The sequence below is a fragment of the Cyprinodon tularosa genome, unplaced genomic scaffold, assembly GCF_016077235.1.
Source record: "Cyprinodon tularosa strain WSP-4 unplaced genomic scaffold, ASM1607723v1 ctg1404, whole genome shotgun sequence".
Classification (NCBI taxonomy): domain Eukaryota; kingdom Metazoa; phylum Chordata; class Actinopteri; order Cyprinodontiformes; family Cyprinodontidae; genus Cyprinodon; species Cyprinodon tularosa.
In genome coordinates this window covers 24,024-48,668 of record NW_024038226.1, presented here as the reverse complement: position 1 = coordinate 48,668, position 24,645 = coordinate 24,024, and the positions used below count along the sequence as shown (strand labels likewise).

General features: G+C 49.4%; 2 protein-coding genes across 6 annotated transcripts in view; one reads left to right on the top strand and one right to left on the bottom strand.

Annotated features, from left to right (window-relative positions):
* The first annotated feature begins 942 nt into the window (after positions 1–942).
* On the top strand, positions 943–19,116 carry si:dkey-97a13.12 (jouberin). 2 transcript variants are annotated; one of them, XM_038278405.1, is made up of 5 exons: positions 943–1,078; positions 2,180–2,217; positions 6,221–6,388; positions 13,425–13,519; positions 17,682–19,116. In XM_038278405.1, exons 1-5 carry the CDS (start codon positions 1,012–1,014, stop codon positions 17,875–17,877), a joined length of 564 nt encoding a protein of 187 aa, XP_038134333.1. In that variant the 5' UTR covers positions 943–1,011; the 3' UTR covers positions 17,878–19,116. The 2 variants fall into 2 exon arrangements, with proteins under 2 accessions (XP_038134333.1, XP_038134331.1); XM_038278403.1 differs by having other exon boundaries at positions 6,218–6,388.
* Positions 17,818–24,645, bottom strand: part of LOC119778948 (transcriptional activator Myb-like) — a 28,838-nt gene continuing 22,010 nt past the window's right edge. For 3 of the 4 annotated variants that reach the window (XR_005280154.1, XR_005280156.1, XR_005280155.1), the window contains 2 exons: positions 21,796–21,853; positions 17,819–18,657 (listed from right to left, as the gene is read on the bottom strand). The gene's annotated coding sequence lies outside the window, so the exon portion shown is untranslated. Of the gene's footprint in view, positions 18,658–21,795; positions 21,854–24,645 lie in introns of all 4 variants that reach the window. The other variant, XM_038278401.1, reaches the window with a different exon arrangement.

The window sequence follows — 24,645 nt, the reverse complement described above, 5'->3', positions numbered from 1 at the left end:
ATAAGCCCTCTGCTGGTTCTGAGGCCCTCTGGACCAGTGACAGGTTGTTTTTGGCCCGGTCCCTGGCAGAGCGGGGTGTTCTAGGAATGTTTAATCCATGCTAATCTCATCCAGGAACAGATCCAGGTTATATAAACCTGGTCTTAGTGACCCTGAACGCAGCACAGAGCTCATCTGATTCTGCTGGGATGGAGCGCTGGAAGCGGACCAGAACCAACACACTGAACACCCCGACCCGGTTCTGCTGGGAGTCCAACACAGAACCTGCAGAGGTTCAAACGAGGCCAAGTGGGGTCCAGGTTACTGTCAGAAAGAAGCTGATTAGTCAGTCATTTCATTTGGATGGGATTAAACTGATTTCAGATAATAAAGTAAAAAATCTTGGTGTTATTTTTGATCAGGACCTGTCATTTAAATCCCAGATCAAAGAGGTTTCTAGAATTTCCTTCTTTCATCTGAGGAATATTGCAAAAATGCATTTGTTACTTCAAGGCTGGACTATTGTAATTCTTTACTATCAGGAAGTCCAATCTGCTCTCAATCTGCAGGTTTACTAGTGGTTCCTAGAATTTCTAAAAGTAGAATGGGAGGCAGATCTTTTAGTTCTCAGGCTCCTCTCCTGTGGAACCAACTACCAGTTTTAGTCCGTGAGGCAGACACCCTGTCTACTTTTAAGGCTAGGCTTAAAACTTTCCTTTTTGATAAAGCTTCTAGTTAGAGTGGCTCAGGTTATCCTGATCTATCTCTATAGTTCTGCTGCTATAGGCTTAGACTGCTGGAGGACATAGGGACCCCTTTTTCATCATGCTTTTCAGTATCTCTGACATGAAAACTGTCTCAGAGCTCGTCTGCTGATCTTCAGGTCCAGCTGACCCATGGGACCTTTAGTGTGTGTGTGTGTGTGTGTGTGTGTGTGTGTGTGTGTGTGTGTGTGTGTGTGTGTGTGTGTGTGTGTGAGGGATTACCAGTGCAGGTATTTAAAGGCTCCCTCAGAGAGAGGCAGCTCACACCATGCAGCAGATCTACAGCCACCGAGACGAGCAGCTCCAGGTCTTCACCACCATCTTCTCCCCGCAGGGTAAGGACACACCTGCTCATATCACCATACACTCTGAGAACCTTCCTTCCAGTTGTAATCCATCCTGTGGCCCGATCCAAACCATCGCCGGTACAACCGGTTCCTCAACTAAAACCTGATCCAAACTATTCCTGAACCTCTAACCTAAAGCATAGAGGACCAGGAAAGGTCCTCACTTTGCCAGTAATAATGGTAACACACACACAGCCCAGGTCTGGTTCTGGTGTTGGTTCTGTTTGTGAGTCGTGGCTGCAGATCTGGAAACCAGGTCTTCACCTAGTGGCTTGGCCTCTGCATAGGACCAGTTCTGGTTCTGATCTTTCAAACACTTAGTTAAACTGACCCAGAATGTTTCTTGAACAGAAGCGATTGAGAACCCCCCATTCTGCTGTGGAGGTTAGAATCGACCCAGTTAGCGTTGTCCCAACAGAACCTTGAATGGACCCAGATGGAGAACAGGCCAGTCTTCTTCTTCTCTAAAAATATTTCAATCAGAGATTAATAGAGAAAATATCTCTGGGACCCTGAAGCTCCACCAGGGAGGTATGTTCTCTATCCAGAAGATTCTCCGTCTCCCAGCATCTTCTCAGCACCATGGAGGACATTCAGGCTGGACCGGGTTATCTGGGGCTGTTGACCTGCCATCAGAACGGAGCAGCATGGGTTCTAGCAGAACCTTACAGAGTGACCTTTAGAGGGCCACTAGTGGGAAGGTCTTAAACCAAACCATTAGAGTCAAACACTCCCTACTAGACCCAGGCTGGCTGGGGCCAGGGACCTGCACCGGATCAAAGATGGATCAACACCAACAGAGGACCCTTGTTGAGATTAGCTCCTTATAGAGACTAGTTTCTCATGCCAGCTGAGTGTTCTTCTCTTTTTGTTGATTAGCTTGGTTTATCTTACAGTTTTGGTTTTCATCTTTAGTAAAACAAAACATATAAAGCAGATCCAAAATAAAGCAGATCTTCAAACAGTCCTGGTTTCTGGTTTACCTGGACAGCAATGCGTCCTCCCAGCGCTACATAAACAGCTAACAGTTCACCTGTGAGCATTGATTGGCTAATTGATGATACTGATTACAACCTGTTTGTCCTTCAGTTTGCAGGACAAGAGCGAGACATGTGGCGGCAGAGAAGGTTAACACCTAACACCTGAAGGCATACATAACCTGGACACCTGTGATCATGTGGACACACCTGTCCTCATTTGGACACACCTGTCATCTCCAGGATCCACCTGTCCTTTCCTTGACATACCTGTCCTGATTTGGACACACCTGTCCTCTCCTGCACACACCTGTCTTTTCCTAGACACACCTGCACTCATTTGGACTCACCTGTCTTCTCCTTGACACACCTGTGACCATTTGGACACACCTGTCCATTCCTGGACTCACCTGTCCTCTCTTGGACTCACCTGTCCTCTCTTGGACACACCTGTCCTCTCTTGGACTCACCTTTCCTCTCTTGGACACACCTGTCCTCTCTTGGACTCACCTGTCCTCTCTTGGACACACCTGTCCTCTCTTGGACACACCTGTCCTCTCTTGGACACACCTGTCCTCTCTTGGACACACCTGTCCTCTCTTGGACTCACCTTTCCTCTCTTGGACTCACCTGTCCTCTCTTGGACTCACCTGTCCTCTCTTGGACACATCTTTCCTCTCTTGGACACACCTTTCCTCTCTTGGACACACCTGTCCTCTCTTGGACTCATCTTTCCTCTCTTGGACTCACCTGTCCTCTCTTGGACTCACCTGTCCTCTCTTGGACACATCTTTCCTCTCTTGGACACACCTGTCCTCTCTTGGACTCACCTGTCCTCTCTTGGACACATCTTTCCTCTCTTGGACTCACCTGTCCTCTCTTGGACACATCTTTCCTCTCTTGGACACACCTTTCCTCTCTTGGACACACCTTTCCTCTCTTGGACACACCTGTCCTCTCTTGGACTCATCTGTCCTCTCTTGGACTCACCTTTCCTCTCTTGGACACACCTTTCCTCTCTTGGACTCACCTTTCCTCTCTTGGACTCATCTGTCCTCTCTTGGACTCACCTTTCCTCTCTTGGACTCAACTTTCCTCTCTTGGACTCATCTGTCCTCTCTTGGACTCACCTTTCCTCTCTTGGACTCAACTTTCCTCTCTTGGACTCACCTTTCCTCTCTTGGACACACCTTTCCTCTCTTGGACTCACCTTTCCTCTCTTGGACACACCTTTCCTCTCTTGGACACACCTTTCCTCTCTTGGACTCACCTTTCCTCTCTTGGACTCACCTGTCCTCTCTTGGACTCACCTTTCCTCTCTTGGATACAACTGTCCTCTCTTGGACTCACCTGTCCTCTCTTGGACTCATCTTTCCTCTCTTGGACTCACCTTTCCTCTCTTGGACACAACTGTCCTCTCTTGGACTCACCTTTCCTCTCTTGGATACAACTGTCCTCTCTTGGACTCACCTGTCCTCTCTTGGACTCATCTTTCCTCTCTTGGACACACCTTTCCTCTCTTGGACTCACCTTTCCTCTCTTGGACACACCTGTCCTCTCTTGGACTCATCTTTCCTCTCTTGGACACACCTTTCCTCTCTTGGACTCACCTTTCCTCTCTTGGACTCATCTTTCCTCTCTTGGACACACCTTTCCTCTCTTGGACTCATCTTTCCTCTCTTGGACTCACCTGTCCTCTCTTGGACTCACCTGTCCTCTCTTGGACACATCTGTCCTCTCTTGGACACACCTGTCCTCTCTTGGACACACCTTTCCTCTCTTGGACACACCTGTCCTCTCTTGGACTCATCTTTCCTCTCTTGGACTCACCTGTCCTCTCTTGGACTCACCTGTCCTCTCTTGGACACATCTTTCCTCTCTTGGACACACCTTTCCTCTCTTGGACACACCTGTCCTCTCTTGGACTCATCTTTCCTCTCTTGGACTCACCTGTCCTCTCTTGGACTCACCTGTCCTCTCTTGGACACATCTTTCCTCTCTTGGACACACCTGTCCTCTCTTGGACTCACCTGTCCTCTCTTGGACACATCTTTCCTCTCTTGGACTCACCTGTCCTCTCTTGGACACATCTTTCCTCTCTTGGACACACCTTTCCTCTCTTGGACACACCTTTCCTCTCTTGGACACACCTGTCCTCTCTTGGACTCATCTGTCCTCTCTTGGACTCACCTTTCCTCTCTTGGACACACCTTTCCTCTCTTGGACTCACCTTTCCTCTCTTGGACTCATCTGTCCTCTCTTGGACTCACCTTTCCTCTCTTGGACTCAACTTTCCTCTCTTGGACTCATCTGTCCTCTCTTGGACTCACCTTTCCTCTCTTGGACTCAACTTTCCTCTCTTGGACTCACCTTTCCTCTCTTGGACACACCTTTCCTCTCTTGGACTCACCTTTCCTCTCTTGGACACACCTTTCCTCTCTTGGACACACCTTTCCTCTCTTGGACTCACCTTTCCTCTCTTGGACTCACCTGTCCTCTCTTGGACTCACCTTTCCTCTCTTGGATACAACTGTCCTCTCTTGGACTCACCTGTCCTCTCTTGGACTCATCTTTCCTCTCTTGGACTCACCTTTCCTCTCTTGGACACAACTGTCCTCTCTTGGACTCACCTTTCCTCTCTTGGATACAACTGTCCTCTCTTGGACTCACCTGTCCTCTCTTGGACTCATCTTTCCTCTCTTGGACACACCTTTCCTCTCTTGGACTCACCTTTCCTCTCTTGGACACACCTGTCCTCTCTTGGACTCATCTTTCCTCTCTTGGACACACCTTTCCTCTCTTGGACTCACCTTTCCTCTCTTGGACTCATCTTTCCTCTCTTGGACACACCTTTCCTCTCTTGGACTCATCTTTCCTCTCTTGGACTCACCTTTCCTCTCTTGGACACACCTTTCCTCTCTTGGATACACCTTTCCTCTCTTGGACACACCTTTCCTCTCTTGGACTCACCTTTCCTCTCTTGGACACATCTTTCCTCTCTTGGACACACCTTTCCTCTCTTGGACACACCTTTCCTCTCTTGGACTCACCTTTCCTCTCTTGGACTCATCTTTCCTCTCTTGGACACACCTTTCCTCTCTTGGACTCACCTTTCCTCTCTTGGACTCATCTTTCCTCTCTTGGACACACCTTTCCTCTCTTGGACTCACCTTTCCTCTCTTGGACTCATCTTTCCTCTCTTGGACACACCTTTCCTCTCTTGGACTCACCTTTCCTCTCTTGGACACACCTGTGCTCTCTTGGACTTACCTTTCCTCTCCTGGACACACCTGTCCTCTCTTGGACTCATCTTTCCTCTCTTGGACTCATCTTTCCTCTCTTGGACACACCTTTCCTCTCTTGGACTCACCTTTCCTCTCTTGGACACACCTGTCCTCTCTTGGACTCATCTTTCCTCTCTTGGACTCACCTTTTCTCTCTTGGACACACCTGTCCTCTCTTGGACTCACCTTTCCTCTCTTGGACACACCTGTCCTCTCTTGGACTCACCTGTCCTCTCTTGGACACACCTGTCCTCTCCATTCTTGCTGACCTACAATGTTGTCCCTAAACTGCACTGTCATGGTGGACGTGTCCTGGACTTCCTGCGGCACTTGCTGGTTTTCATTGAACAGGGTCAGAGCAGGTGATTTCAACTGATTGAGGATCAGGTTACTGGTTTTAAAAGCACTCGTTAAGAAATTCCCACCATCCAGAACCGTTCCAGAACCACCATAAAGGTCGGGATCTATGAGAACAAACATTTGGCCCCTCAGGCCAACTCCATGCCGAGAACTGAAGCCAGAAGCAGTCCTCTATCCTGATCCTGCAGTGTTACTGGTTCTGTTCTGGGGAACCAGAACTAGATCCAGAACTCATCCCGCTGCCTCTGATAGAACCATGCAGACTGCTTCAGACCCGGTTCTAGTGACTGTGTGGAACCAGGTCTGTGATGTAGGACAGACAAACAAAGACAGACCTGTTTCAGCAGAAACCAGGATTACATCCAAGTGACCTCTGACCTCAGTGTTTCCAGCAGGCTGATCAGATTAACGCACACGGGGGTGGGGGGGGTGATGGGGGGGGGGGGGGCGATGTCATCACATCAAGTGTTGTGTCAAGTGTAGTGAAACCAATCCTTCTGCTCCAGCAGGTAGTTGTGGTGACTAAGCAGAACCGGTCTCGCTGGGCCAAGGAGCTGGACCTGGAACCGGGGGATGTGATCCAGGTTCTGTTTAAGGAGGACGAGTCCTGGTGGTTTGGGCGGCAGGCAGATGGACAGGAGGGTTACTTCCCATCAGCCTGTGTAGAGTTACTGCAGGTACAAAAACACCTGGATAACACTTGACCATTACCTGGATAACACCTGATTATTACCTGGATAACACCTGATTATTACCTGGATAACACCTGACTATTACCTGGTGAATACCTTACAATAACCTAGATAACACCTGACTATTACCTGAATAACACCTGATTATTACCTGGATAACACCTGATTATTACCTGGATAACACCTGACTATTACCTGGTGAATACCTTACAATAACCAGATAACACCTGACTATTACCTGAATAACACCTGATTATTACCTGGATAATACCTTACAATTACCTGGATAACACCTGACTATTACCTGGATAACACCTGATTATTACCTGGATAACACCTAAACATTACCTGGTTAATACCTTACAATTACCTGGATAACACCTGACTATTACCTGGTTAATACCTTACAATTATCTGGATAACACCTGACCATTACCTGGTTAATACCTGATCATTACCTGGTTAATACCTGATCATTACCTGGTTAATACCTTACGATAACCTGGATAATACCTGACCATTACATGGTTAATACCTGATCATTACCTGGTTAACATCTGACTATAACCTTGTTACTACCAGGTAATTACTGGTTACTACGTGATTATTTCCTGTTTACCACCTGATTATTGCTTGGTTACCACCTGGTTACATTTATTAAGTGATTATTTCCTAGTTATATACTCTCTATCACCTCACTATATCCTGGTTATCATCATCTTGTTAAGTATGGTTTCCCCCCTAATTTATCCTGTTATCATTTGCTAGCAAGACGCGGGTTTAACAGTTAGTTATAGAGGCCTGTTTATCACCCTCATTATATCCCTGTACACCAATTATGCGGTCATCATTATCATCGAGTTATATCCTGGTTAGTTCACTGTAGAGAGAGAGCGTGAGATAAGCCCTAATCTATATCACCTGTTAGTCCCCTCGATTGTTGCCTCTGCACCCATATAACCCGAAAGAACACCAAGTCACTGCGTTTGGCTGCTCAGAAGGATAACCAGCCAACTGCTTGGGTTGGTTACTCAGAAACACTAAAGCTCTTGAGCACTCGCGCGTCGTGAATGACCTTAGTGGACTATATCTCTGGCAGAAACTTGATTAGGAACTTCAAATATCACTACATCTAAGATGAGCGAGAGCGATGCGTATATACTTGACTCCAAAGGAAAGCAAAATGGCCATGTAAAATTAAAGGTTTAATCCTCCTCAAAGCCTCCATGATTACCAAACACCAAGGAGCTCTGTGCTGCTCATGGAGCTGTGGTGTTACTGGATGAGGTCCGATGTTCCTCCACCTGGATCCTCAGATTTCTCAGGTCCATCATCTTGATGTTCCTCCCAGGGCCATCCATGATGGCTCATGGTGCACAGTTGGTCTTCCATAAAGAAGATCTGTTCATCACCAGAGTCTCCAAGCAGATAGAGGCCATCAGAATCAGTGGAATTATCTCAACCAGTACTAGATGTTTTACCGTCCTTCTGAGGTCTTAAAACTGAACAATGATGGTGATGAATGAGCTATGAACAAGTGCTAGAAGCTAAAGGACCAGGAGCTAGGAGCTAAAGGACCAGGAGCTAGGAGCTAAAGGACCAGGAGCTAGGAGCTAAAGGACCGGGAGTTAGAGCAACGACAGGAGTAGCAGCTAAAGAAAGGAACCGGGAGCTAGGAGCTAAAGGACCAGGGGTTAGAAGCTAAAGGACCAGGAGCTAGGAGCTAAAGTACCAGGAGGTAGGAGCTAAAGGACCGGGAGCTAGGAGCTAAAGGACCAGGAGTTAGGAGCTAAAGGACCAGGAGCTAGGAGCTAAAGTACCAGGAGGTAGGAGCTAAAGGACTGGGAGCTAGGAGCTAAAGGACCAGGAGTTAGGAGCTAAAGGACCAGGAGCTAGGAGCTAAAGGACCAGGAGCTAGGAGTTAAAGGACCAGAAGCTAGGAGTTAAAGGACCGGGAGCTAGGAGCTAAAGGACCAGGAGCTAGGAGTTAAAGGACCGGGAGCTAGGAGCTAAAGGACCAGGAGCTAGGAGTTAAAGGACCGGGAGCTAGGAGTTAAAGGACCAGGAGGTAGGAGCTAAAGGACCGGGAGCTAGAAGCTAAAGGACCAGGAGTTAGGAGCTAAAGGACCAGGAGCTAGGAGTTAAAGGACCAGGAGGTAGGAGTTAAAGGACCGGGAGGTAGGAGCTAAAGGACCGGGAGCTAGGAGCTAAAGGACCAGTAGCTAGGAGTTAAAGGACCGCGAGCTAGGAGCTAAAGGACCAGGAGTTAGGAGCTAAAGGACCAGGAGCTAGGAGCTAAAGGACCAGTAGCTAGGAGTTAAAGGACCGGGAGCTAGGAGCTAAAGGACCAGGAGCTAGGAGCTAAAGGACCAGGAGCTAGGAGTTAAAGGACCAGGAGGTAGGAGTTAAAGGACCGGGAGGTAGGAGCTAAAGGACCGGGAGCTAGGAGTTAAAGGACCAGGAGCTAGGAGCTAAAGGACCAGGAGTTAGGAGCTAAAGGACCAGGAGTTAGGAGCTAAAGGACCAGGAGCTAGGAGCTAAAGGACAAGTAGCTAGGAGTTAAAGGACCGGGAGCTAGGAGCTAAAGGACCAGGAGCTAGGAGCTAAAGTACCAGGAGCTAGGAGCTAAAGGACCAGGAGCTAGGAGTTAAAGGACCGGGAGGTAGGAGCTAAAGGACCGGGAGCTAGGAGCTAAAGGACCAGGAGCTAGGAGTTAAAGGACCGGGAGGTAGGAGCTAAAGGACCAGGAGTTAGGAGCTAAAGGACCAGGAGCTAGGAGCTAAAGGACCAGGAGTTAGGAGCTAAAGGACCAGGAGCTAGGAGCTAAAGGACCAGGAGCTAGGAGCTAAATGACCAGGAGCTAGGAGCTAAAGAACCAGGAGCTAGGAGCTAAAGGACCGGGAGTTAGGAGCTAAAGGACCAGGAGTTAGGAGCTAAAGGACCAGGAGCTAGGAGCTAAAGGACCAGGAGCTAGGAGCTAAAGGACCAGGAGCTAGGAGCTAAAGGACCGGGAGTTAGGAGCTAAAGGACCAGGAGTTAGGAGCTAAAGGACCAGGAGCTAGGAGCTAAAGGACCAGGAGCTAGGAGTTAAAGGACCGGGAGCTAGGAGCTAAAGGACCAGGAGTTAGGAGCTAAAGGACCAGGAGGTAGGAGCTAAAGGACCGGGAGCTAGGAGCTAAAGGACCAGGGGTTAGGAGCTAAAGGACCAGGAGCTAGGAGCTAAAGTACCAGGAGGTAGGAGCTAAAGGACCGGGAGCTAGGAGCTAAAGGACCAGGAGTTAGGAGCTAAAGGACCAGGAGCTAGGAGCTAAAGTACCAGGAGGTAGGAGCTAAAGGACCGGGAGCTAGGAGCTAAAGGACCAGGAGTTAGGAGCTAAAGGACCAGGAGCTAGGAGCTAAAGGACCAGGAGCTAGGAGTTAAAGGACCAGAAGCTAGGAGTTAAAGGACCGGGAGCTAGGTGCTAAAGGACCAGGAGCTAGGAGTTAAAGGACCGGGAGCTAGGAGCTAAAGGACCAGGAGCTAGGAGTTAAAGGACCGGGAGCTAGGAGTTAAAGGACCAGGAGGTAGGAGCTAAAGGACCGGGAGCTAGAAGCTAAAGGACCAGGAGTTAGGAGCTAAAGGACCAGGAGCTAGGAGTTAAAGGACCAGGAGGTAGGAGTTAAAGGACCGGGAGGTAGGAGCTAAAGGACCGGGAGCTAGGAGCTAAAGGACCAGGAGTTAGGAGCTAAAGGACCAGGAGTTAGGAGCTAAAGGACCAGGAGCTAGGAGCTAAAGGACCAGTAGCTAGGAGTTAAAGGACCGGGAGCTAGGAGCTAAAGGACCAGGAGCTAGGAGTTAAAGGACCAGGAGCTAGGAGCTAAAGGACCAGGAGTTAGGAGCTAAAGGACCAGGAGTTAGGAGCTAAAGGACCAGGAGCTAGGAGCTAAAGGACAAGTAGCTAGGAGTTAAAGGACCGGGAGCTAGGAGCTAAAGGACCAGGAGCTAGGAGCTAAAGTACCAGGAGCTAGGAGCTAAAGGACCAGGAGCTAGGAGTTAAAGGACCGGGAGGTAGGAGCTAAAGGACCGGGAGCTAGGAGCTAAAGGACCAGGAGCTAGGAGTTAAAGGACCGGGAGGTAGGAGCTAAAGAACCGGGAGGTAGGAGCTAAAGAACCGGGAGCTAGGAGCTAAAGGACCAGGAGTTAGGAGCTAAAGGACCAGGAGCTAGGAGTTAAAGGACCAGGAGCTAGGAGTTAAAGGACCGGGAGGTAGGAGCTAAAGGACCGGGAGCTAGGAGCTAAAGGACCAGGAGTTAGGAGCTAAAGGACCAGGAGCTAGGAGCTAAAGGACCAGGAGTTAGGAGCTAAAGGACCAGGAGCTAGGAGCTAAAGGACCAGGAGCTAGGAGCTAAAGGACCAGGAGCTAGGAGCTAAAGGACCAGGAGCTAGGAGTTAAAGGACCGGGAGCTAGGAGCTAAAGGACCAGGAGTTAGGAGCTAAAGGACCAGGAGCTAGGAGCTAAAGGACCAGTAGCTAGGAGTTAAAGGACCGGGAGCTAGGAGCTAAAGGACCAGGAGCTAGGAGCTAAAGGACCAGGAGCTAGGAGTTAAAGGACCAGGAGCTAGGAGTTAAAGGACTGGGAGCTAGGAGCTAAAGGACCAGGAGTTAGGAGCTAAAGGACCAGGAGCTAGGAGCTAAAGGACCAGTAGCTAGGAGTTAAAGGACCGGGAGCTAGGAGTTAAAGGACCAGGAGCTAGGAGTTAAAGGACTGGGAGCTAGGAGCTAAAGGACCAGGAGTTAGGAGCTAAAGGACCAGGAGCTAGGAGTTAAAGGACCAGGAGCTAGGAGTTAAAGGACCGGGAGGTAGGAGCTAAAGGACCGGGAGCTAGGAGCTAAAGGACCAGGAGTTAGGAGCTAAAGGACCAGGAGCTAGGAGCTAAAGGACCAGTAGCTAGGAGTTAAAGGACCGGGAGCTAGGAGTTAAAGGACCAGGAGTTAGGAGCTAAAGGACCAGTAGCTAGGAGCTAAAGGACCAGGAGCTAGGAGCTAAAGGACCAGGAGCTAGGAGTTAAAGGACCAGAAGCTAGGAGTTAAAGGACCAGAAGCTAGGAGTTAAAGGACCAGGAGCTAGGAGTTAAAGGACCAGAAGCTAGGAGTTAAAGGACCAGGAGGTAGGAGCTAAAGGACCGGGAGCTAGGAGCTAAAGGACCAGGGAGTTAGGAGCTAAAGGACCAGGAGCCTAGGAGTTAAAGTACCAGGAGGTAGTGAGTTTAAAGGACCTGGGAGGTTAGACTAAAGGACCGGGAGCTAGGAGCTAAAGGACCAGGAGTTAGGAGCTAAACGCGACCAGGAGTTAGGAGCTAAAGGACCAGGGCTAGGAGCTAAGGACCAGTAAGCTAGGAGTTAAAGGACCGGAGAGCTAGGAGCTAAAGGACCAGGAGCTAGAGTTAACGGACCAGGAGCTGTAGGAGCTAAAGACCAGGAGCTAGGAGTTAAAGAACCGGGAGTAGGAGCTAGGACCGGGACTAGGAGCTAAAGGACCAGAGCCTAGGAGCTAAAGGACCAGGAGCTAGGAGTTAAAGGACCGGGGGTTAGGAGCTAAAGGACCGGAGCTAGGACCTAAAGGACCATGAGCTAGGATTAAAGGACCGCTAGGTAGGAGCTAAAGAACCGGGATGGTAGGGAGCTAAAGAACCGGGAGCTAGGAGCAAAAAGACCAGGAGTTTAGAGCTAAAAGGACCAGGAGCTAGGAGTTAAAGGACCAGGAGCTAGGATTAAAGGACCGGGAGGTAAGGGACTAAAGGACCGGAGAAGCTAGAGCTAAAGGACATGAGTTAGTAGCTAAAGGACCAGGACTAGGAGCTAAAGGACCAGAGTTAGGAGCTAAAGGACAGGAGCTAGGAGCTAAAGGACCAGTAGCTAGATTTAAGGACCGGAGCTAGAGCCAAAGGACCAGAGTTAGAGGAGCTAAAGGACCAGAGCTCAGAGCTAAAGAAACCATAGCTAGGAGTCTTTTTTACGTTTTTTTTTTGTTCATTATCTTGAGCCGGGGGGGGGGAGGCCGGGGTATAGGAGTCTAAAGGACCATGAGCAAGGAGCACCTAAAGGACCAGGAGCTTAGGAGTTAAAGGACCAGGAGCTAGGAAGTTCAAGACCGGGAGGTAGGAGCTAAAGGACCGGGAGCTTGGAGCTAAAGACCAGGAGTTAGGAGCTAAAGGACCAGTAGCTAGGAGCTAAATGGACCAGGAGCTAGGAAGCAAAAGGAACTCAGGAGCTAGGTGTTAAACACAGGAGCTAGGAGTTAAAGGATCCGGGAGGGTAGGTAGCTAAAGGACCGGAGCTAGGAATGCTAAGGAACCAGGATTTAGGAAGCTAAAGACCATGAGCTAGGAGCTAAAGGACCAGTAGCCCTAGGAGGTAAAGGACCGGAGCTATGGAGTTAAAGACCGTGAGCTAGGAGCTAAAGGACCATGAGTTAGGAGCTAAGACCAGTAGCTAGAGCTAAAGGACGGGGAGCCTCGGAGGCTAAAGACCAGGAGCAGAGCTAAAGGACCAGATTAGGAGCTAAAGACCAGTAGCTATGAGCTAAATGGACCAGTAGCTAGAGTTAAAGGACCGGGAGCTAGTGAGTAAAAGGACCGGGAGCTAGGAGCCAAAAGGACCAGGAGTTAGAGCTAAAGGACCAGTAGCTAGGAGCTAAAGGACCGGGAGCTCGGAGCTAAAGGACCAGGAGCTAGGAGCTAAAGGACCAGTAGCTAGGAGCTAAAGGACCAGGAGCTAGGAGCTAAAGGACCAGTAGCTAGGAGCTAAAGGACCAGGAGCTAGGAGCTAAAGGACCGGGAGCTAGGAGCTAAAGGACCAGTAGCTAGGAGCTAAAGGACTGGGAGCTAGGAGCTAAAGGACCAGTAGCTAGGAGCTAAAGGACCAGTGGCTAGGAGCTAAATGACCAGTAGCCAAAGGAGGCAGATGGTCCTATCTGGACCGACTAAATCCTTAGCTGATTGGCTAACAGCCAACTTCAATGTGTTGTTTTCTGCATTACAGGACAGTGAGGCATCCAAAGCCACGCCCACCCTGTTGAGGAGAGTGTCAGTGCCTGCAATGGTTCAGTCCCGCGGCGCCCCCTGTGGCTGCACCAGGTAGTACATTTGTCTGATTTCAGGTTGTACTTGTTTCACTAAGACATGTCATGAGGAGCAGACCTGGAAGATCCTCATGTATGAAGCAGAAAACTGGCAGCATAATGTTTTAAGCACATTTACTAAACTATCATAACGTTGTTTTAAAGTGTGTGACGGTGTGCAGTAATTTACAGAAACTCTTGCTGCTGTGAGCCTGATGTTCTGGCAGCAGGAGATGCACTGGAGCTCAGCAGGAACCAGGCCTCGGTTGGAGATGTTCAAAGTTTGGGTCCTTTAGACTAGCGGGCCTCAACCTTTTTTGTGCCACGGATCGGTTATATGTCAGTCAATATTTTCACGGACCGGCGTTTAAATTTTGGGGGGTAAATACGATCAAATAAAATGATACACCTGGCATAAAATCAAATACAAGCAGCATAAAAATGAAACTCACCATTATGCTGAATTAGTGGGAGCCCTGAGCTTGTTTCTCTGAAGCAAGCCGGTCCTATCTAGAAGTAATCGGAGACAATGACACACGAAGTGTGCTCCTGATGTCCAGTCTGCTCCGTTGCTTAGTTTTGGTCGCTGTAACCGCATAAAATGCCGCTTCACAGAGATAGGATGTTGGAAAGGGAAGCAGGGTTTTCAGTGCTTTTGTGGCGATCTCTGGATATTCTGCCTTGATTTTAATCCAGAACGCGGGCAGAGTTGTTGTCTGAAACAAAGTTTTAAGGCCTCCGTCATTTTCAATCTCCAGCAGTTGATCCTCTTCTGCCGTGGACAGGCTCGATTCACATGGTTTGTTCACAAATGGATCGCGGATCCATTCTTTTGCAGTTCGGGGATCTTTTGTGGTTGGGACTCTTTTAAAAGCATAGACAGGTGATTGTGCACCAGCTGTGAGAATGGTGGTTCAGGCTCAGTTTCTTCTAAAATCCCTAATGTTTGAAACATGTCAAATATCCCTCTGTTCGCTCGCCGTCCCCACAATTCCAGTTTGGCTTTAAATGCAGCTACTTTATCTGCTGCATTGAATACAGTTGTCATTTTCCCTTGGAGTGACCGGTTGAGTTCATTGAGCAGGTTGAATATATCGCATAAGTAAGCGAGTTTTGCGACCCAGTCCTTGTCCTTGAAATGTGCTGCCAGTGGTGACTTTTTTTCTGAAAGAAATCTCTGCAGCGGCTCGCGTAAGTCAAACACTGTGGCCAACGACCTCCCTTTAGATAGCCACCTTACTTCTGTGTGTAAGAGAAGGCATCGGTACTCTGCGCCCATCTGCTCGCAAAGCTGCTCAAACAGACGCGAGTTAAGGGCATGCGCTTTGACATGGTTGATAACTTTAACGACATCATTCAGTACGCTGTTTAGTTCAGGTGACATTTTTCGGCTAGCGAGCATTTCCCTGTGAAGGACACAGTGCGTGGCTTCACATTCAGGCGCAACCTCCTTAACCAGCGCCGTTAATCCAGAAAGCTGCCCAGTCATAGCAGCAGCTCCGTCTGTGCATATGCCGACACAAAAGGACCAATTCAGTTTACCTGAGATGTAATCATTCACGGACCTAAATAGTGCTGCGGCTGTGGTGTTGGTTGGCAACCATTGTGCACATAACATATCCTCATGTACATCCTCCTGATATATATATCGCACATAAACAAGTAGTATTGCCTTGTTGTCAATATCAGTAGACTCGTCAACCTGGATTGCATACCACGGCGATGTATTACTCCTCTCCAACAGTTGTGTCTCAATGTCCTCTGCACTTTCATTTATTCGCCTAGTGACGGTTGAAGCTGAAAGAGGAACCTGTGCTATCTTCTTAACTGCGGCAGGATCAATTCTTCACCAATAGTAAAAGGTTTCTTGGCCTTAGCAATACGGTTAGCCACTAAGAACGATGCGCTCAGAGCACTCACATTTGTGGTGGCCATCAGTACTTGCTTCTGTCTTTCTTGTTCAATTTTTTTTCTTTCAAAAAAGTCCAAAGGTTTGTCTTTTAAGGCAGGATGCTTAGTCTCTAAGTGCCGAAGCAGCTTTGAAGGCTTCATTGCCTCGTTTGCTAGCCTGTCGCCACATATTATGCAGAGTGGGTTCGGCGCGTGAGAACCACCTTGGGCGATAAATCCATATTTTAAGTAGGACTCGTGATATTGTCGTTTAAATGCAGCTTTCATTTTCTTGGAAGTTGTAGCCTCTTCTTCTTTCTCCTCATTGGGCCTTTTCCCCTTTCCAAAAAAGCTGTCCAAACAGGTCTGTTTCTTACTCATTTTTGCTAGCTTTAGGTGTGATATTAACATATCACGTGACCTGAATTAACCTGTGTCAAGAGGCACAGATGAACCGACTCATGTAATTGGGAAAGAATACCCCAATTTTTTATATTTTTCAAAATAAAACATCACTCAGACTCTGATCATCGATAAATTATTTATATTTTATATTATTATTATTTTTTATTTTTTTCTGTGCGGCCCGGTACCAAATGACCGACGGTCCGGTGGTTGGCGACCTCTGCTTTAGACTATCTTCAGCGTTTGTTGTCCAGCAGACACTATCTTCAGTAAAATACGTCCAGATGCTGAGCCATTCAGTGGCTCCTGCTGCCACCCCCTGGTTTATTGGGGAACTGCTTCTTCTGCCAAATTTCCCTATCTGAAGATGTTATGCTACATTCTAGACACTGCAGGACTTTCACTGCGCCTTGATGCGCTTCAACCATTGCCTTAGCATGTAAACCAGCTGCTTCTGCTGTCTCTGCTGCTTGCCGTCTGAACGTAGATAATCATCACCAAAATTGAATGAGCTGTTCTTTGGCATGAGGGACCCTGTGATGAAAACCTCATTAAAATCATCCTTAACTTTTTTATTTATTTAGAAAAGTCAAGCAAACAGACAAACTTTTGGTGATGAAAAGGTAACCTCCTTGCCGGAGGTTATAAACACCAGGGCTGTTTCACAATTCTCAAGAATGAGAGTACAGACGAGTGCAGACGGGCAAGCGTTAGCCCTGGCCGCTGCAGACAGGCTAATGTTAGCCATGGCTGCTGCAGACGGGCTAACGCTGGCGCTGACTGCTGCAGACGGGCTAATGTTAGCCATGGCTGCTGCAGACGGGCTAACGCTGGCGCTGACTGCTGCAGACGGGCTAATGTTAGCCATGGCTGCTGCAGACGGGCTAACATTAGCCCTGGCAGCTGCAGACAGGCTAACGCTGGTGCTGACTGCTGCAGACGGGCTAATGTTAGCCCTGGCTGCTGTAGACGGGCTAACGTTAGCCCTGGCCGCTGCAGACGGGCTAACGTTAGCCCTAGCCGCTGCAGATGGGCTAACGTTAGCCCTGGCAGCTGCAGACAGGCTAACGCTGGTGCTGACTGCTGCAGACGGGCTAATGTTAGCCCTGGCTGCTGTAGACGGGCTAACGTTAGCCCTGGCCGCTGCAGACGGGCTAACGTTAGCCCTAGCCGCTGCAGATGGGCTAACGTTAGCCCTGGCAGCTGCAGACGGGCTAAAGTTAGCCCTGGCTGCTGTAGACGGGCTAACATTAGCCCTGGCCGCTGCAGACGGGCTAACGTTAGCCCTGGCCGCTGCAGACAGGCTAACGCTGGTGCTGACTGCTGCAGACAGGGTAACGTTAGCCCTGGCCGCTGCAGACGGGCTAACGTTAGCCCTAGCTGCTGCAGACGGCAGTCAGCGCCTGATGACTCTGAAACATGACTCCATGTTTTTCAAACCTTTCAGCTGTTAACCCTTTAAACTTTAGCCCCTCCCTCACCTATGAACCCAGTGCCTCCCTCCAGGTCACCGCTCTGGGCCTGGACCCTAAACACGCCCTTTCTCCCCTCTGGGAGGGGGAAGGGAGGTGCAGGTGATGTTCCACACAGCTAACCTGCTTAGAGCAGCTAATGTCTGAGTCCTAGGAACCCGTTTTCTTTGCTATGCTCCTGCAGCTAATCTGCTCCTGATGCTCCCTTGATTTTGTTTGGTTCTGGTTACCTGATGGTACCGAGCTCCACAGTCAGAACTAAACTGACCAGATGTTTTTCACTTTATTAAAAAGTGGAGGAATGTGTGTCTGATTTTTGTCTAGAACTGACCTTTGACCCTTTGACTGAAGGTCGGTTCCAAAAGGAGGATCCCTGCGGCGGTTCTGACCCGGTTCTGTTTGTGGTTGCAGCGGCCGCAGCACGCCCAGACTGCTGAGGAAGAACAGCGTCCAGCGCTCCCAGGAATCCAGGGGGTCCGGGTCATCCACGGCGCCCCCCAGCCTCCTCTGCAGGGTTCTGGCCAAGTCCAGGAGGAAGAGCTGCCCCCTCCTCCCCCAGCGCCACCTGGACTCCAGTTCTGAGAACAGCGCCTTCCAGCCCGATTAGACGCCTCAGAACCGGCCCAGATGTTTAGTTCTGATGGTCTGTATCAGCGCCGTCCCCTCAGGGTTCTGGTCGACCGAAAGGAACACAATGGGTCCAGGAAGCAGGCAGCCTGAGGTCCGAGTCCCGCCTGAATCAGAACCAGTCATCAGAACCGCTGATCTTAGATCAGTCCCTGTTGGATCGGACCTTGGTTCAGTTAGACAGACTGAGACGACCAGTGTTTCTATCTGGGTCCTTTATTCTCACAGAGCCAGGATGGTCCAATAAAAGCAGAACCACTCTTTGGTTCAGACGGGTTTGGACTCACACAGAGCTTCATCTGGAGCGGTTCCGTCCAAACCAGCTGAATCCAAGAGGTTCTGCTGTGGACCGCTTCATGGACTCAACATTCAAAGCAAAGCATCATCATCATTAAGCAAACATTACAATAAGGTTCTGATTGGTTGGTTCTGATCCAAAGTGCTTCCAAATAAAGTGCTGTCTGAAATAAAGAAATGTCCCTGAGGTTTGGTCACTTGGTACGGTCCAACGACCCGGGGCGGGCCGGTACGGTCCGATTGGACTGGGTGAGCAGCAACGTTCCAAGAAAGAAAGAAAAGTTCTGATCCAATCTGATGATCCGGCTCAGAAAACTAATAAAAACATTTAAAAAAGAAAACATTTTGCTGAAGAAAGAAAATGGCAGAGCGAGCCGCTGAAACCGCCTCCTCTGATTGGCTGGTCGGTTGCTGGGGCGATGAGGAGGAGGAGGAGTCCTGGTCTCCAAAGGCAGGGTTCCCCCTGGAAGACAAAGGCTGGATGAGTGAGCTGAACCGGAACACCGGAACTGGACCTCAGCCTGTAGAACCACAGAACCCAACCCGGTCCGACTAGCATCGCTACGGTCCTCCTCATCCTCACAAGCATCTTCATCACAGTTCCACCATGAGACACAATAGAGGAGAAAGAAAATGCTGATATTTGTTTCCCAGGAAGCAGCCAGAGGTCTGGTCCTCTAAGACCTCTGCCTCCTTCCAGAAGCTCCACTGGTTCCGTCCACAGCCTCCAAACCCAGCTGGGGTGAAGGACAGGGGCAGAACCGGACCTGCAGCAGGCTGGGAGGAGAGGTTCTACCACAGGAAGCAGGTCAGAGACCTCAGATGATCTCCATCTGAGAGCCCACATTAGACCTCCTCCTATGGACACCGCTGAGCACAACTACAGACCTACAGCTATGGAGCTGAGGTCCAGACAGCTGGAACAACGTCCCACTGCTGAGACAGAACCCGTCCAGAACCGTCTGAACTTCCCCACAGAGCAGATGATGATCCAGAGAGGTCATCATGTGGAACCAAAGTCAAACTGAACTGATGGTGTTTGGAGGAAGAGGAATGCTGAGCTTCATCCCAAAAACAGCAGAGCTGCTGTGAAGCACAGGATGGAGGCATCATGCTGTGGGCTGTTTCCCTGCTAAGAGGAAAGGAAGGCTGATCTGTGTTCAGGAAGTAATGAATGGAGGCATTTTTCAGTGAAGGTGGGAGGGGGCTGGGTCTTCCAGCAGATAAAGGATCTAGACACACAAACCAAGGATGGGCTGGGTTAAAAACGTTCAAACATCCCTGAGCTGATGGGGGGGTGGACCAGATAACCTGCTGTAGAGTTAGCAGACCAGAGAAGCTGTAAAATAAATGCTTTATAAATAAATGATGTAAAAACTCTCCTGGACTTATTTCCTGTCATTCAGTCTCTCATAGATGCAGTGGACCTAAAGTCGACTGATGAGGAACATTATTAAGAATAATAACTTTATTCATCTCACATTGGAGAAAGTCCCTCTGCATTTAACCCCTCCCCTTGGGGAGCAGTGGGCTGCCATGGTGCGGCGCCCGGGGAGCAGTGTGGGGTTAAGGGTCTTGCTCAGAGTGGAGGGCTGTGGGAGTGGGACTCGAACTCAGAACCTCTGTATCCTAAGCTCTATGCCCTAACCAGTAGACCACCACTCCCTTCAACACAATAACTATGCAGAATATTCACGCTCTAAGCTAAACATCTGAAATTTGAAATCTGTTTCCATGGAGACCAGATAAAATGATCAGATGATGAGGTGTTTACATGCACACAGCTTAGAGGGTGATGAAGCTGCCTGTGTTCTAAACAAACCCTCACCTGTCTGCTGTGTTCCTGCCCTGCATGGTGGCACTGATGATGTCATCCTTCTGTTACAGACCTTCATTACTTCTTTGTTCTCTTTTGTTTTGGGGCCATGTTAGTTAAAGTCCGGTCAGTAAGGAATGATCAATGGATCCTTATTTATACCTAAAGCTAATATGTTTGCGGTGCTTTAATGAATTTATTGTTAATCAGTAAAAAAATAAAAACAATAATTTTCACTGATTCTGGGAGCAGCCATTTTAGCCCAAATATAGTAGCCCCTCCCTCCTGCCATCTTCCAGCAGTGACGTCACGGTGCGGTAAGCCTAGCGCCATTCTCCCCGCTTTCCAAGCTAAATCAATGGGAACTACTAGACACATCTGCAATCAACAACAATTATTGAAGATTTCCAGAGGACTTCACCATTGAAATTCACCAGAGCTATAGTGAAACTGACAATGCCCACGTGCATGGCAGCTGGATGCTGGAATACATTGGGTAAAAGTGGAAAAAAAAGAGTTATTCCACCTTTCTGATTCCTGATCCTCCACGGACGGGTTGGTCGTTGGATCGCCAACTTGAAGAGGGAGGATTTGCCATCGAACTTCTGGCCAGAGAAAAAACCCGTAATATGTAGCCAACATTTGGAAGAAGAATGTTTTCAAGATGACTTGGATAATAGCGCGTTGTGACAAACACCAGATACAGCACTGGGACTTGATCAACAGCCGATACCGCACCGTGACAATGTCACTAACCAGTAGGTGGCAGTAGTGTTCTTTGACAAACATGGACGCCTCCAGTAAAGCACATTCACATGAAAATTACTCTGAATTAAAAACACTGATCATTTATTGAACAGGATGGAATCATTTCAGATTTAAAGAACTTTCAGAAGTTTGGATTCTGAATATGAGCGACTTTTCCTTTAAAGCTACAGTGTAGTTTTCAGCGCCATCTGGTGGTCAGACTGGAGCCAGGTTTGTTTACAACAGAGATGCAGCTATCATGATTTTAGGAGCCGATCACCAACATCAGTATCTGCTGATTCAACATCAAATCGATAAATTCTTAAACGCTATCGTCTCATAAACAAGTGTTAAATCAGGAGATGACCTGTTAGTGCAGGAGGCGTGCCGTAGCATAAAGATGTCTGCCTCTTTGTAATTAGAAATAGCAGTTTCTAAGGCGACGCAAACATAAAGATGGAGAATTTCAGGTGATAATCAAATTCATCTGTCAGTAAATCCCAGTAAGTATTACACACTGGATCCTTAAGCTAAGGGCTCAGCGGTATGCGCTCATTTGCTACAGTTTCATCCACACGCTACATTAGAGCCGCCTCCACGGAGGAGGAGGGGGGCAGAGAGAAAAACGTCACGCTGATGTTGAACTCGAGCAGAGGAGGTGATTTCACTCCAAAGCTTCGTATGGGATGGACACCAACTGGAATAACAGTCAGAAGATCCCACCTCTGTCTTTAGGAAGGACATTTCTGATCGGACTGAATCAGATTATAATCTTCTGTCTGACGAGTTTACGTAAAACATTTCTGATCCAATCAGTCCCATTATCGGTGTCCATGGAAACATAGCTGCTGGTGTAAAAGGCAGAATGTTTCCTCGCTCAGAAAGAACCAATCAGAGTTCCTCTCTTCATTCACTTTAAATAAACGTCTCCTGAATAGAAATAGTTGGTTTGGATGAAACCAGCAGCATGGCTGAATGTTTCAGAAGCACCTGATAATACCAAGCTACGATTGGTTCGTTCCCCTGCTGTTAGCTCACCTGTACGACGCCAACAGGTGAGAAGATTTCACTCTTTAAGATCCAACATTATGCCAAGCTGCAAGAAACAAACAAGATGTTAGGAGAACTGAAGCATGGTTCTGATGAAGGTTGTTTCTATTTCGTTTTCTGTCTCGCCCTTCTCTACTTTTCTCCCTCTGCAGAACGACAGCTCCTCAGGAGGGGGCGCCATCCTACACCTAAAACGCTTCATCTGGTGCTCAGTCTGACTGATTTTAATCATTTATAGAATCTGTTGTTATAGAACAGTTCTACTGAGGCACGGTTCTACTGAGGCACGGTTCTACTGAGGCACGGTTCTACTGAGGCACGGTTCTACTGTGGCCTGGTTCTACTGAGGCACGGTTCTACTGAGGCACGGTTCTACTGTGGCCTGGTTCTACTGAGGCACGGTTCTACTGCGGCACGGTTCTACTGAGGCACGGTTCTACTGAGGCACGGTTCTACTGAGGCACGGTTCTACTGTGGCCTGGTTCTACTGAGGCACGGTTCTACTGAGGCACGGTTCTACTGAGGCACGGTTCTACTGTGGCCTGGTTCTACTGAGGCACGGTTCTACTGTGGCCTGGTTCTACTGAGGCACGGTTCTACTGAGGCCTGGTTCTACTGAGGCACGGTTCTACTGTGGCCTGGTTCTACTGAGGCACGGTTCTACTGCGGCACGGTTCTACTGTGGCCTGGTTCTACTGAGGCACGGTTCTACTGAGGCACGGTTCTACTGAGGCACGGTTCTACTGAGGCACGGTTCTACTGTGGCCTGGTTCTACTGAGGCACGGTTCTACTGAGGCACAGTTCTACTGAGGCACGGTTCTACTGAGGCACGGTTCTACTGTGGCACAGTTCTACTGAGGCCTGGTTCTACTGAGGCACGGTTCTACTGTGGCCTGGTTCTACTGAGGCACGGTTCTACTGAGGCACGGTTCTACTGAGGCACGGTTCTACTGTGGCCTGGTTCTACTGAGGCACGGTTCTACTGAGGCACGGTTCTACTGCGGCACGGTTCTACTGAGGCACGGTTCTACTGTGGCCTGGTTCTACTGAGGCACGGTTCTACTGAGGCACGGTTCTACTGAGGCACGGTTCTACTGAGGCACGGTTCTACTGTGGCCTGGTTCTACTGAGGCACGGTTCTACTGCGGCACGGTTCTACTGTGGCACGGTTCTACTGAGGCACGGTTCTACTGAGGCACGGTTCTACTGTGGCCTGGTTCTACTGAGGCACGGTTCTACTGAGGCACGGTTCTACTGAGGCACGGTTCTACTGCGGCACGGTTCTACTGAGGCACGGTTCTACTGTGGCCTGGTTCTACTGAGGCACGGTTCTACTGAGGCACGGTTCTACTGAGGCACGGTTCTACTGTGGCCTGGTTCTACTGAGGCACGGTTCTACTGTGGCCTGGTTCTACTGAGGCACGGTTCTACTGAGGCACGGTTCTACTGTGGCATGGTTCTACTGAGGCACGGTTCTACTGAGGCACGGTTCTACTGAGGCCTGGTTCTACTGAGGCACGGTTCTACTGTGGCCTGGTTCTACTGAGGCACGGTTCTACTGTGGCACGGTTCTACTGAGGCACGGTTCTACTGAGGCACGGTTCTACTGAGGCATGGTTCTACTGTGGCATGGTTCTACTGAGGCACGGTTCTACTGAGGCACGGTTCTACTGAGGCACGGTTCTACTGTGGCATGGTTCTACTGAGGCACGGTTCTACTGAGGCACGGTTCTACTGAGGCACGGTTCTACTGTGGCATGGTTCTACTGAGGCACGGTTCTACTGAGGTTGGGTTCTACTGAGGCCTGGTTCTACTGAGGCACGGTTCTACTGAGGCACGGTTCTACTGAGGCACGGTTCTACTGAGGCCTGGTTCTACTGAGGCATGGTTCTACTGTGGCCTGGTTCTACTGAGGCACGGTTCTACTGAGGCACGGTTCTACTGAGGCACGGTTCTACTGAGGCACGGTTCTACTGAGGCACGGTTCTACTGTGGCCTGGTTCTACTGAGGCACGGTTCTACTGAGGCACGGTTCTACTGAGGCACGGTTCTACTGAGGCACGGTTCTACTGAGGCACGGTTCTACTGTGGCCTGGTTCTACTGAGGCACGGTTCTACTGAGGCACGGTTCTACTGAGGCACGGTTCTACTGTGGCATGGTTCTACTGAGGCACGGTTCTACTGAGGCACGGTTCTACTGAGGCACGGTTCTACTGAGGCACGGTTCTACTGAGGCACGGTTCTACTGTGGCCTGGTTCTACTGAGGCCTGGTTCTACTGTGGCCTGGTTCTACTGAGGCACGGTTCTACTGAGGCCTGGTTCTACTGAGGCACGGTTCTACTGAGGCACGGTTCTACTGAGGCCTGGTTCTACTGAGGCACGGTTCTACTGAGGCACGGTTCTACTGTGGCCTGGTTCTACTGAGGCACGGTTCTACTGAGGCACGGTTCTACTGTGGCCTGGTTCTACTGAGGCACGGTTCTACTGAGGCACGGTTCTACTGAGGCACGGTTCTACTGTGGCATGGTTCTACTGAGGCACGGTTCTACTGAGGCACGGTTCTACTGAGGCACGGTTCTACTGAGGCACGGTTCTACTGAGGCACGGTTCTACTGTGGCCTGGTTCTACTGAGGCACGGTTCTACTGAGGCACGGTTCTACTGAGGCACGGTTCTACTGTTGCCTGGTTCTACTGAGGCACGGTTCTACTGCGGCACGGTTCTACTGTTGCCTGGTTCTACTGAGGCACGGTTCTACTGAGGCACGGTTCTACTGAGGCACGGTTCTACTGTGGCCTGGTTCTACTGAGGCACGGTTCTACTGTGGCCTGGTTCT

Bases quoted from the DNA above. Each gene is read 5' to 3' on its own strand.
- si:dkey-97a13.12 (XM_038278403.1), top strand. From the start codon at position 1,012: ATGCAGCAGATCTACAGCCACCGAGACGAGCAGCTCCAGGTCTTCACC. The intron at 1,079-2,179 runs GTAAGGACACAC...TTTGTCCTTCAG, and splicing joins CACCATCTTCTCCCCGCAGG to TTTGCAGGACAAGAGCGAGA. The intron at 13,520-17,681 runs GTAGTACATTTG...TTGTGGTTGCAG, and splicing joins GCCCCCTGTGGCTGCACCAG to CGGCCGCAGCACGCCCAGAC.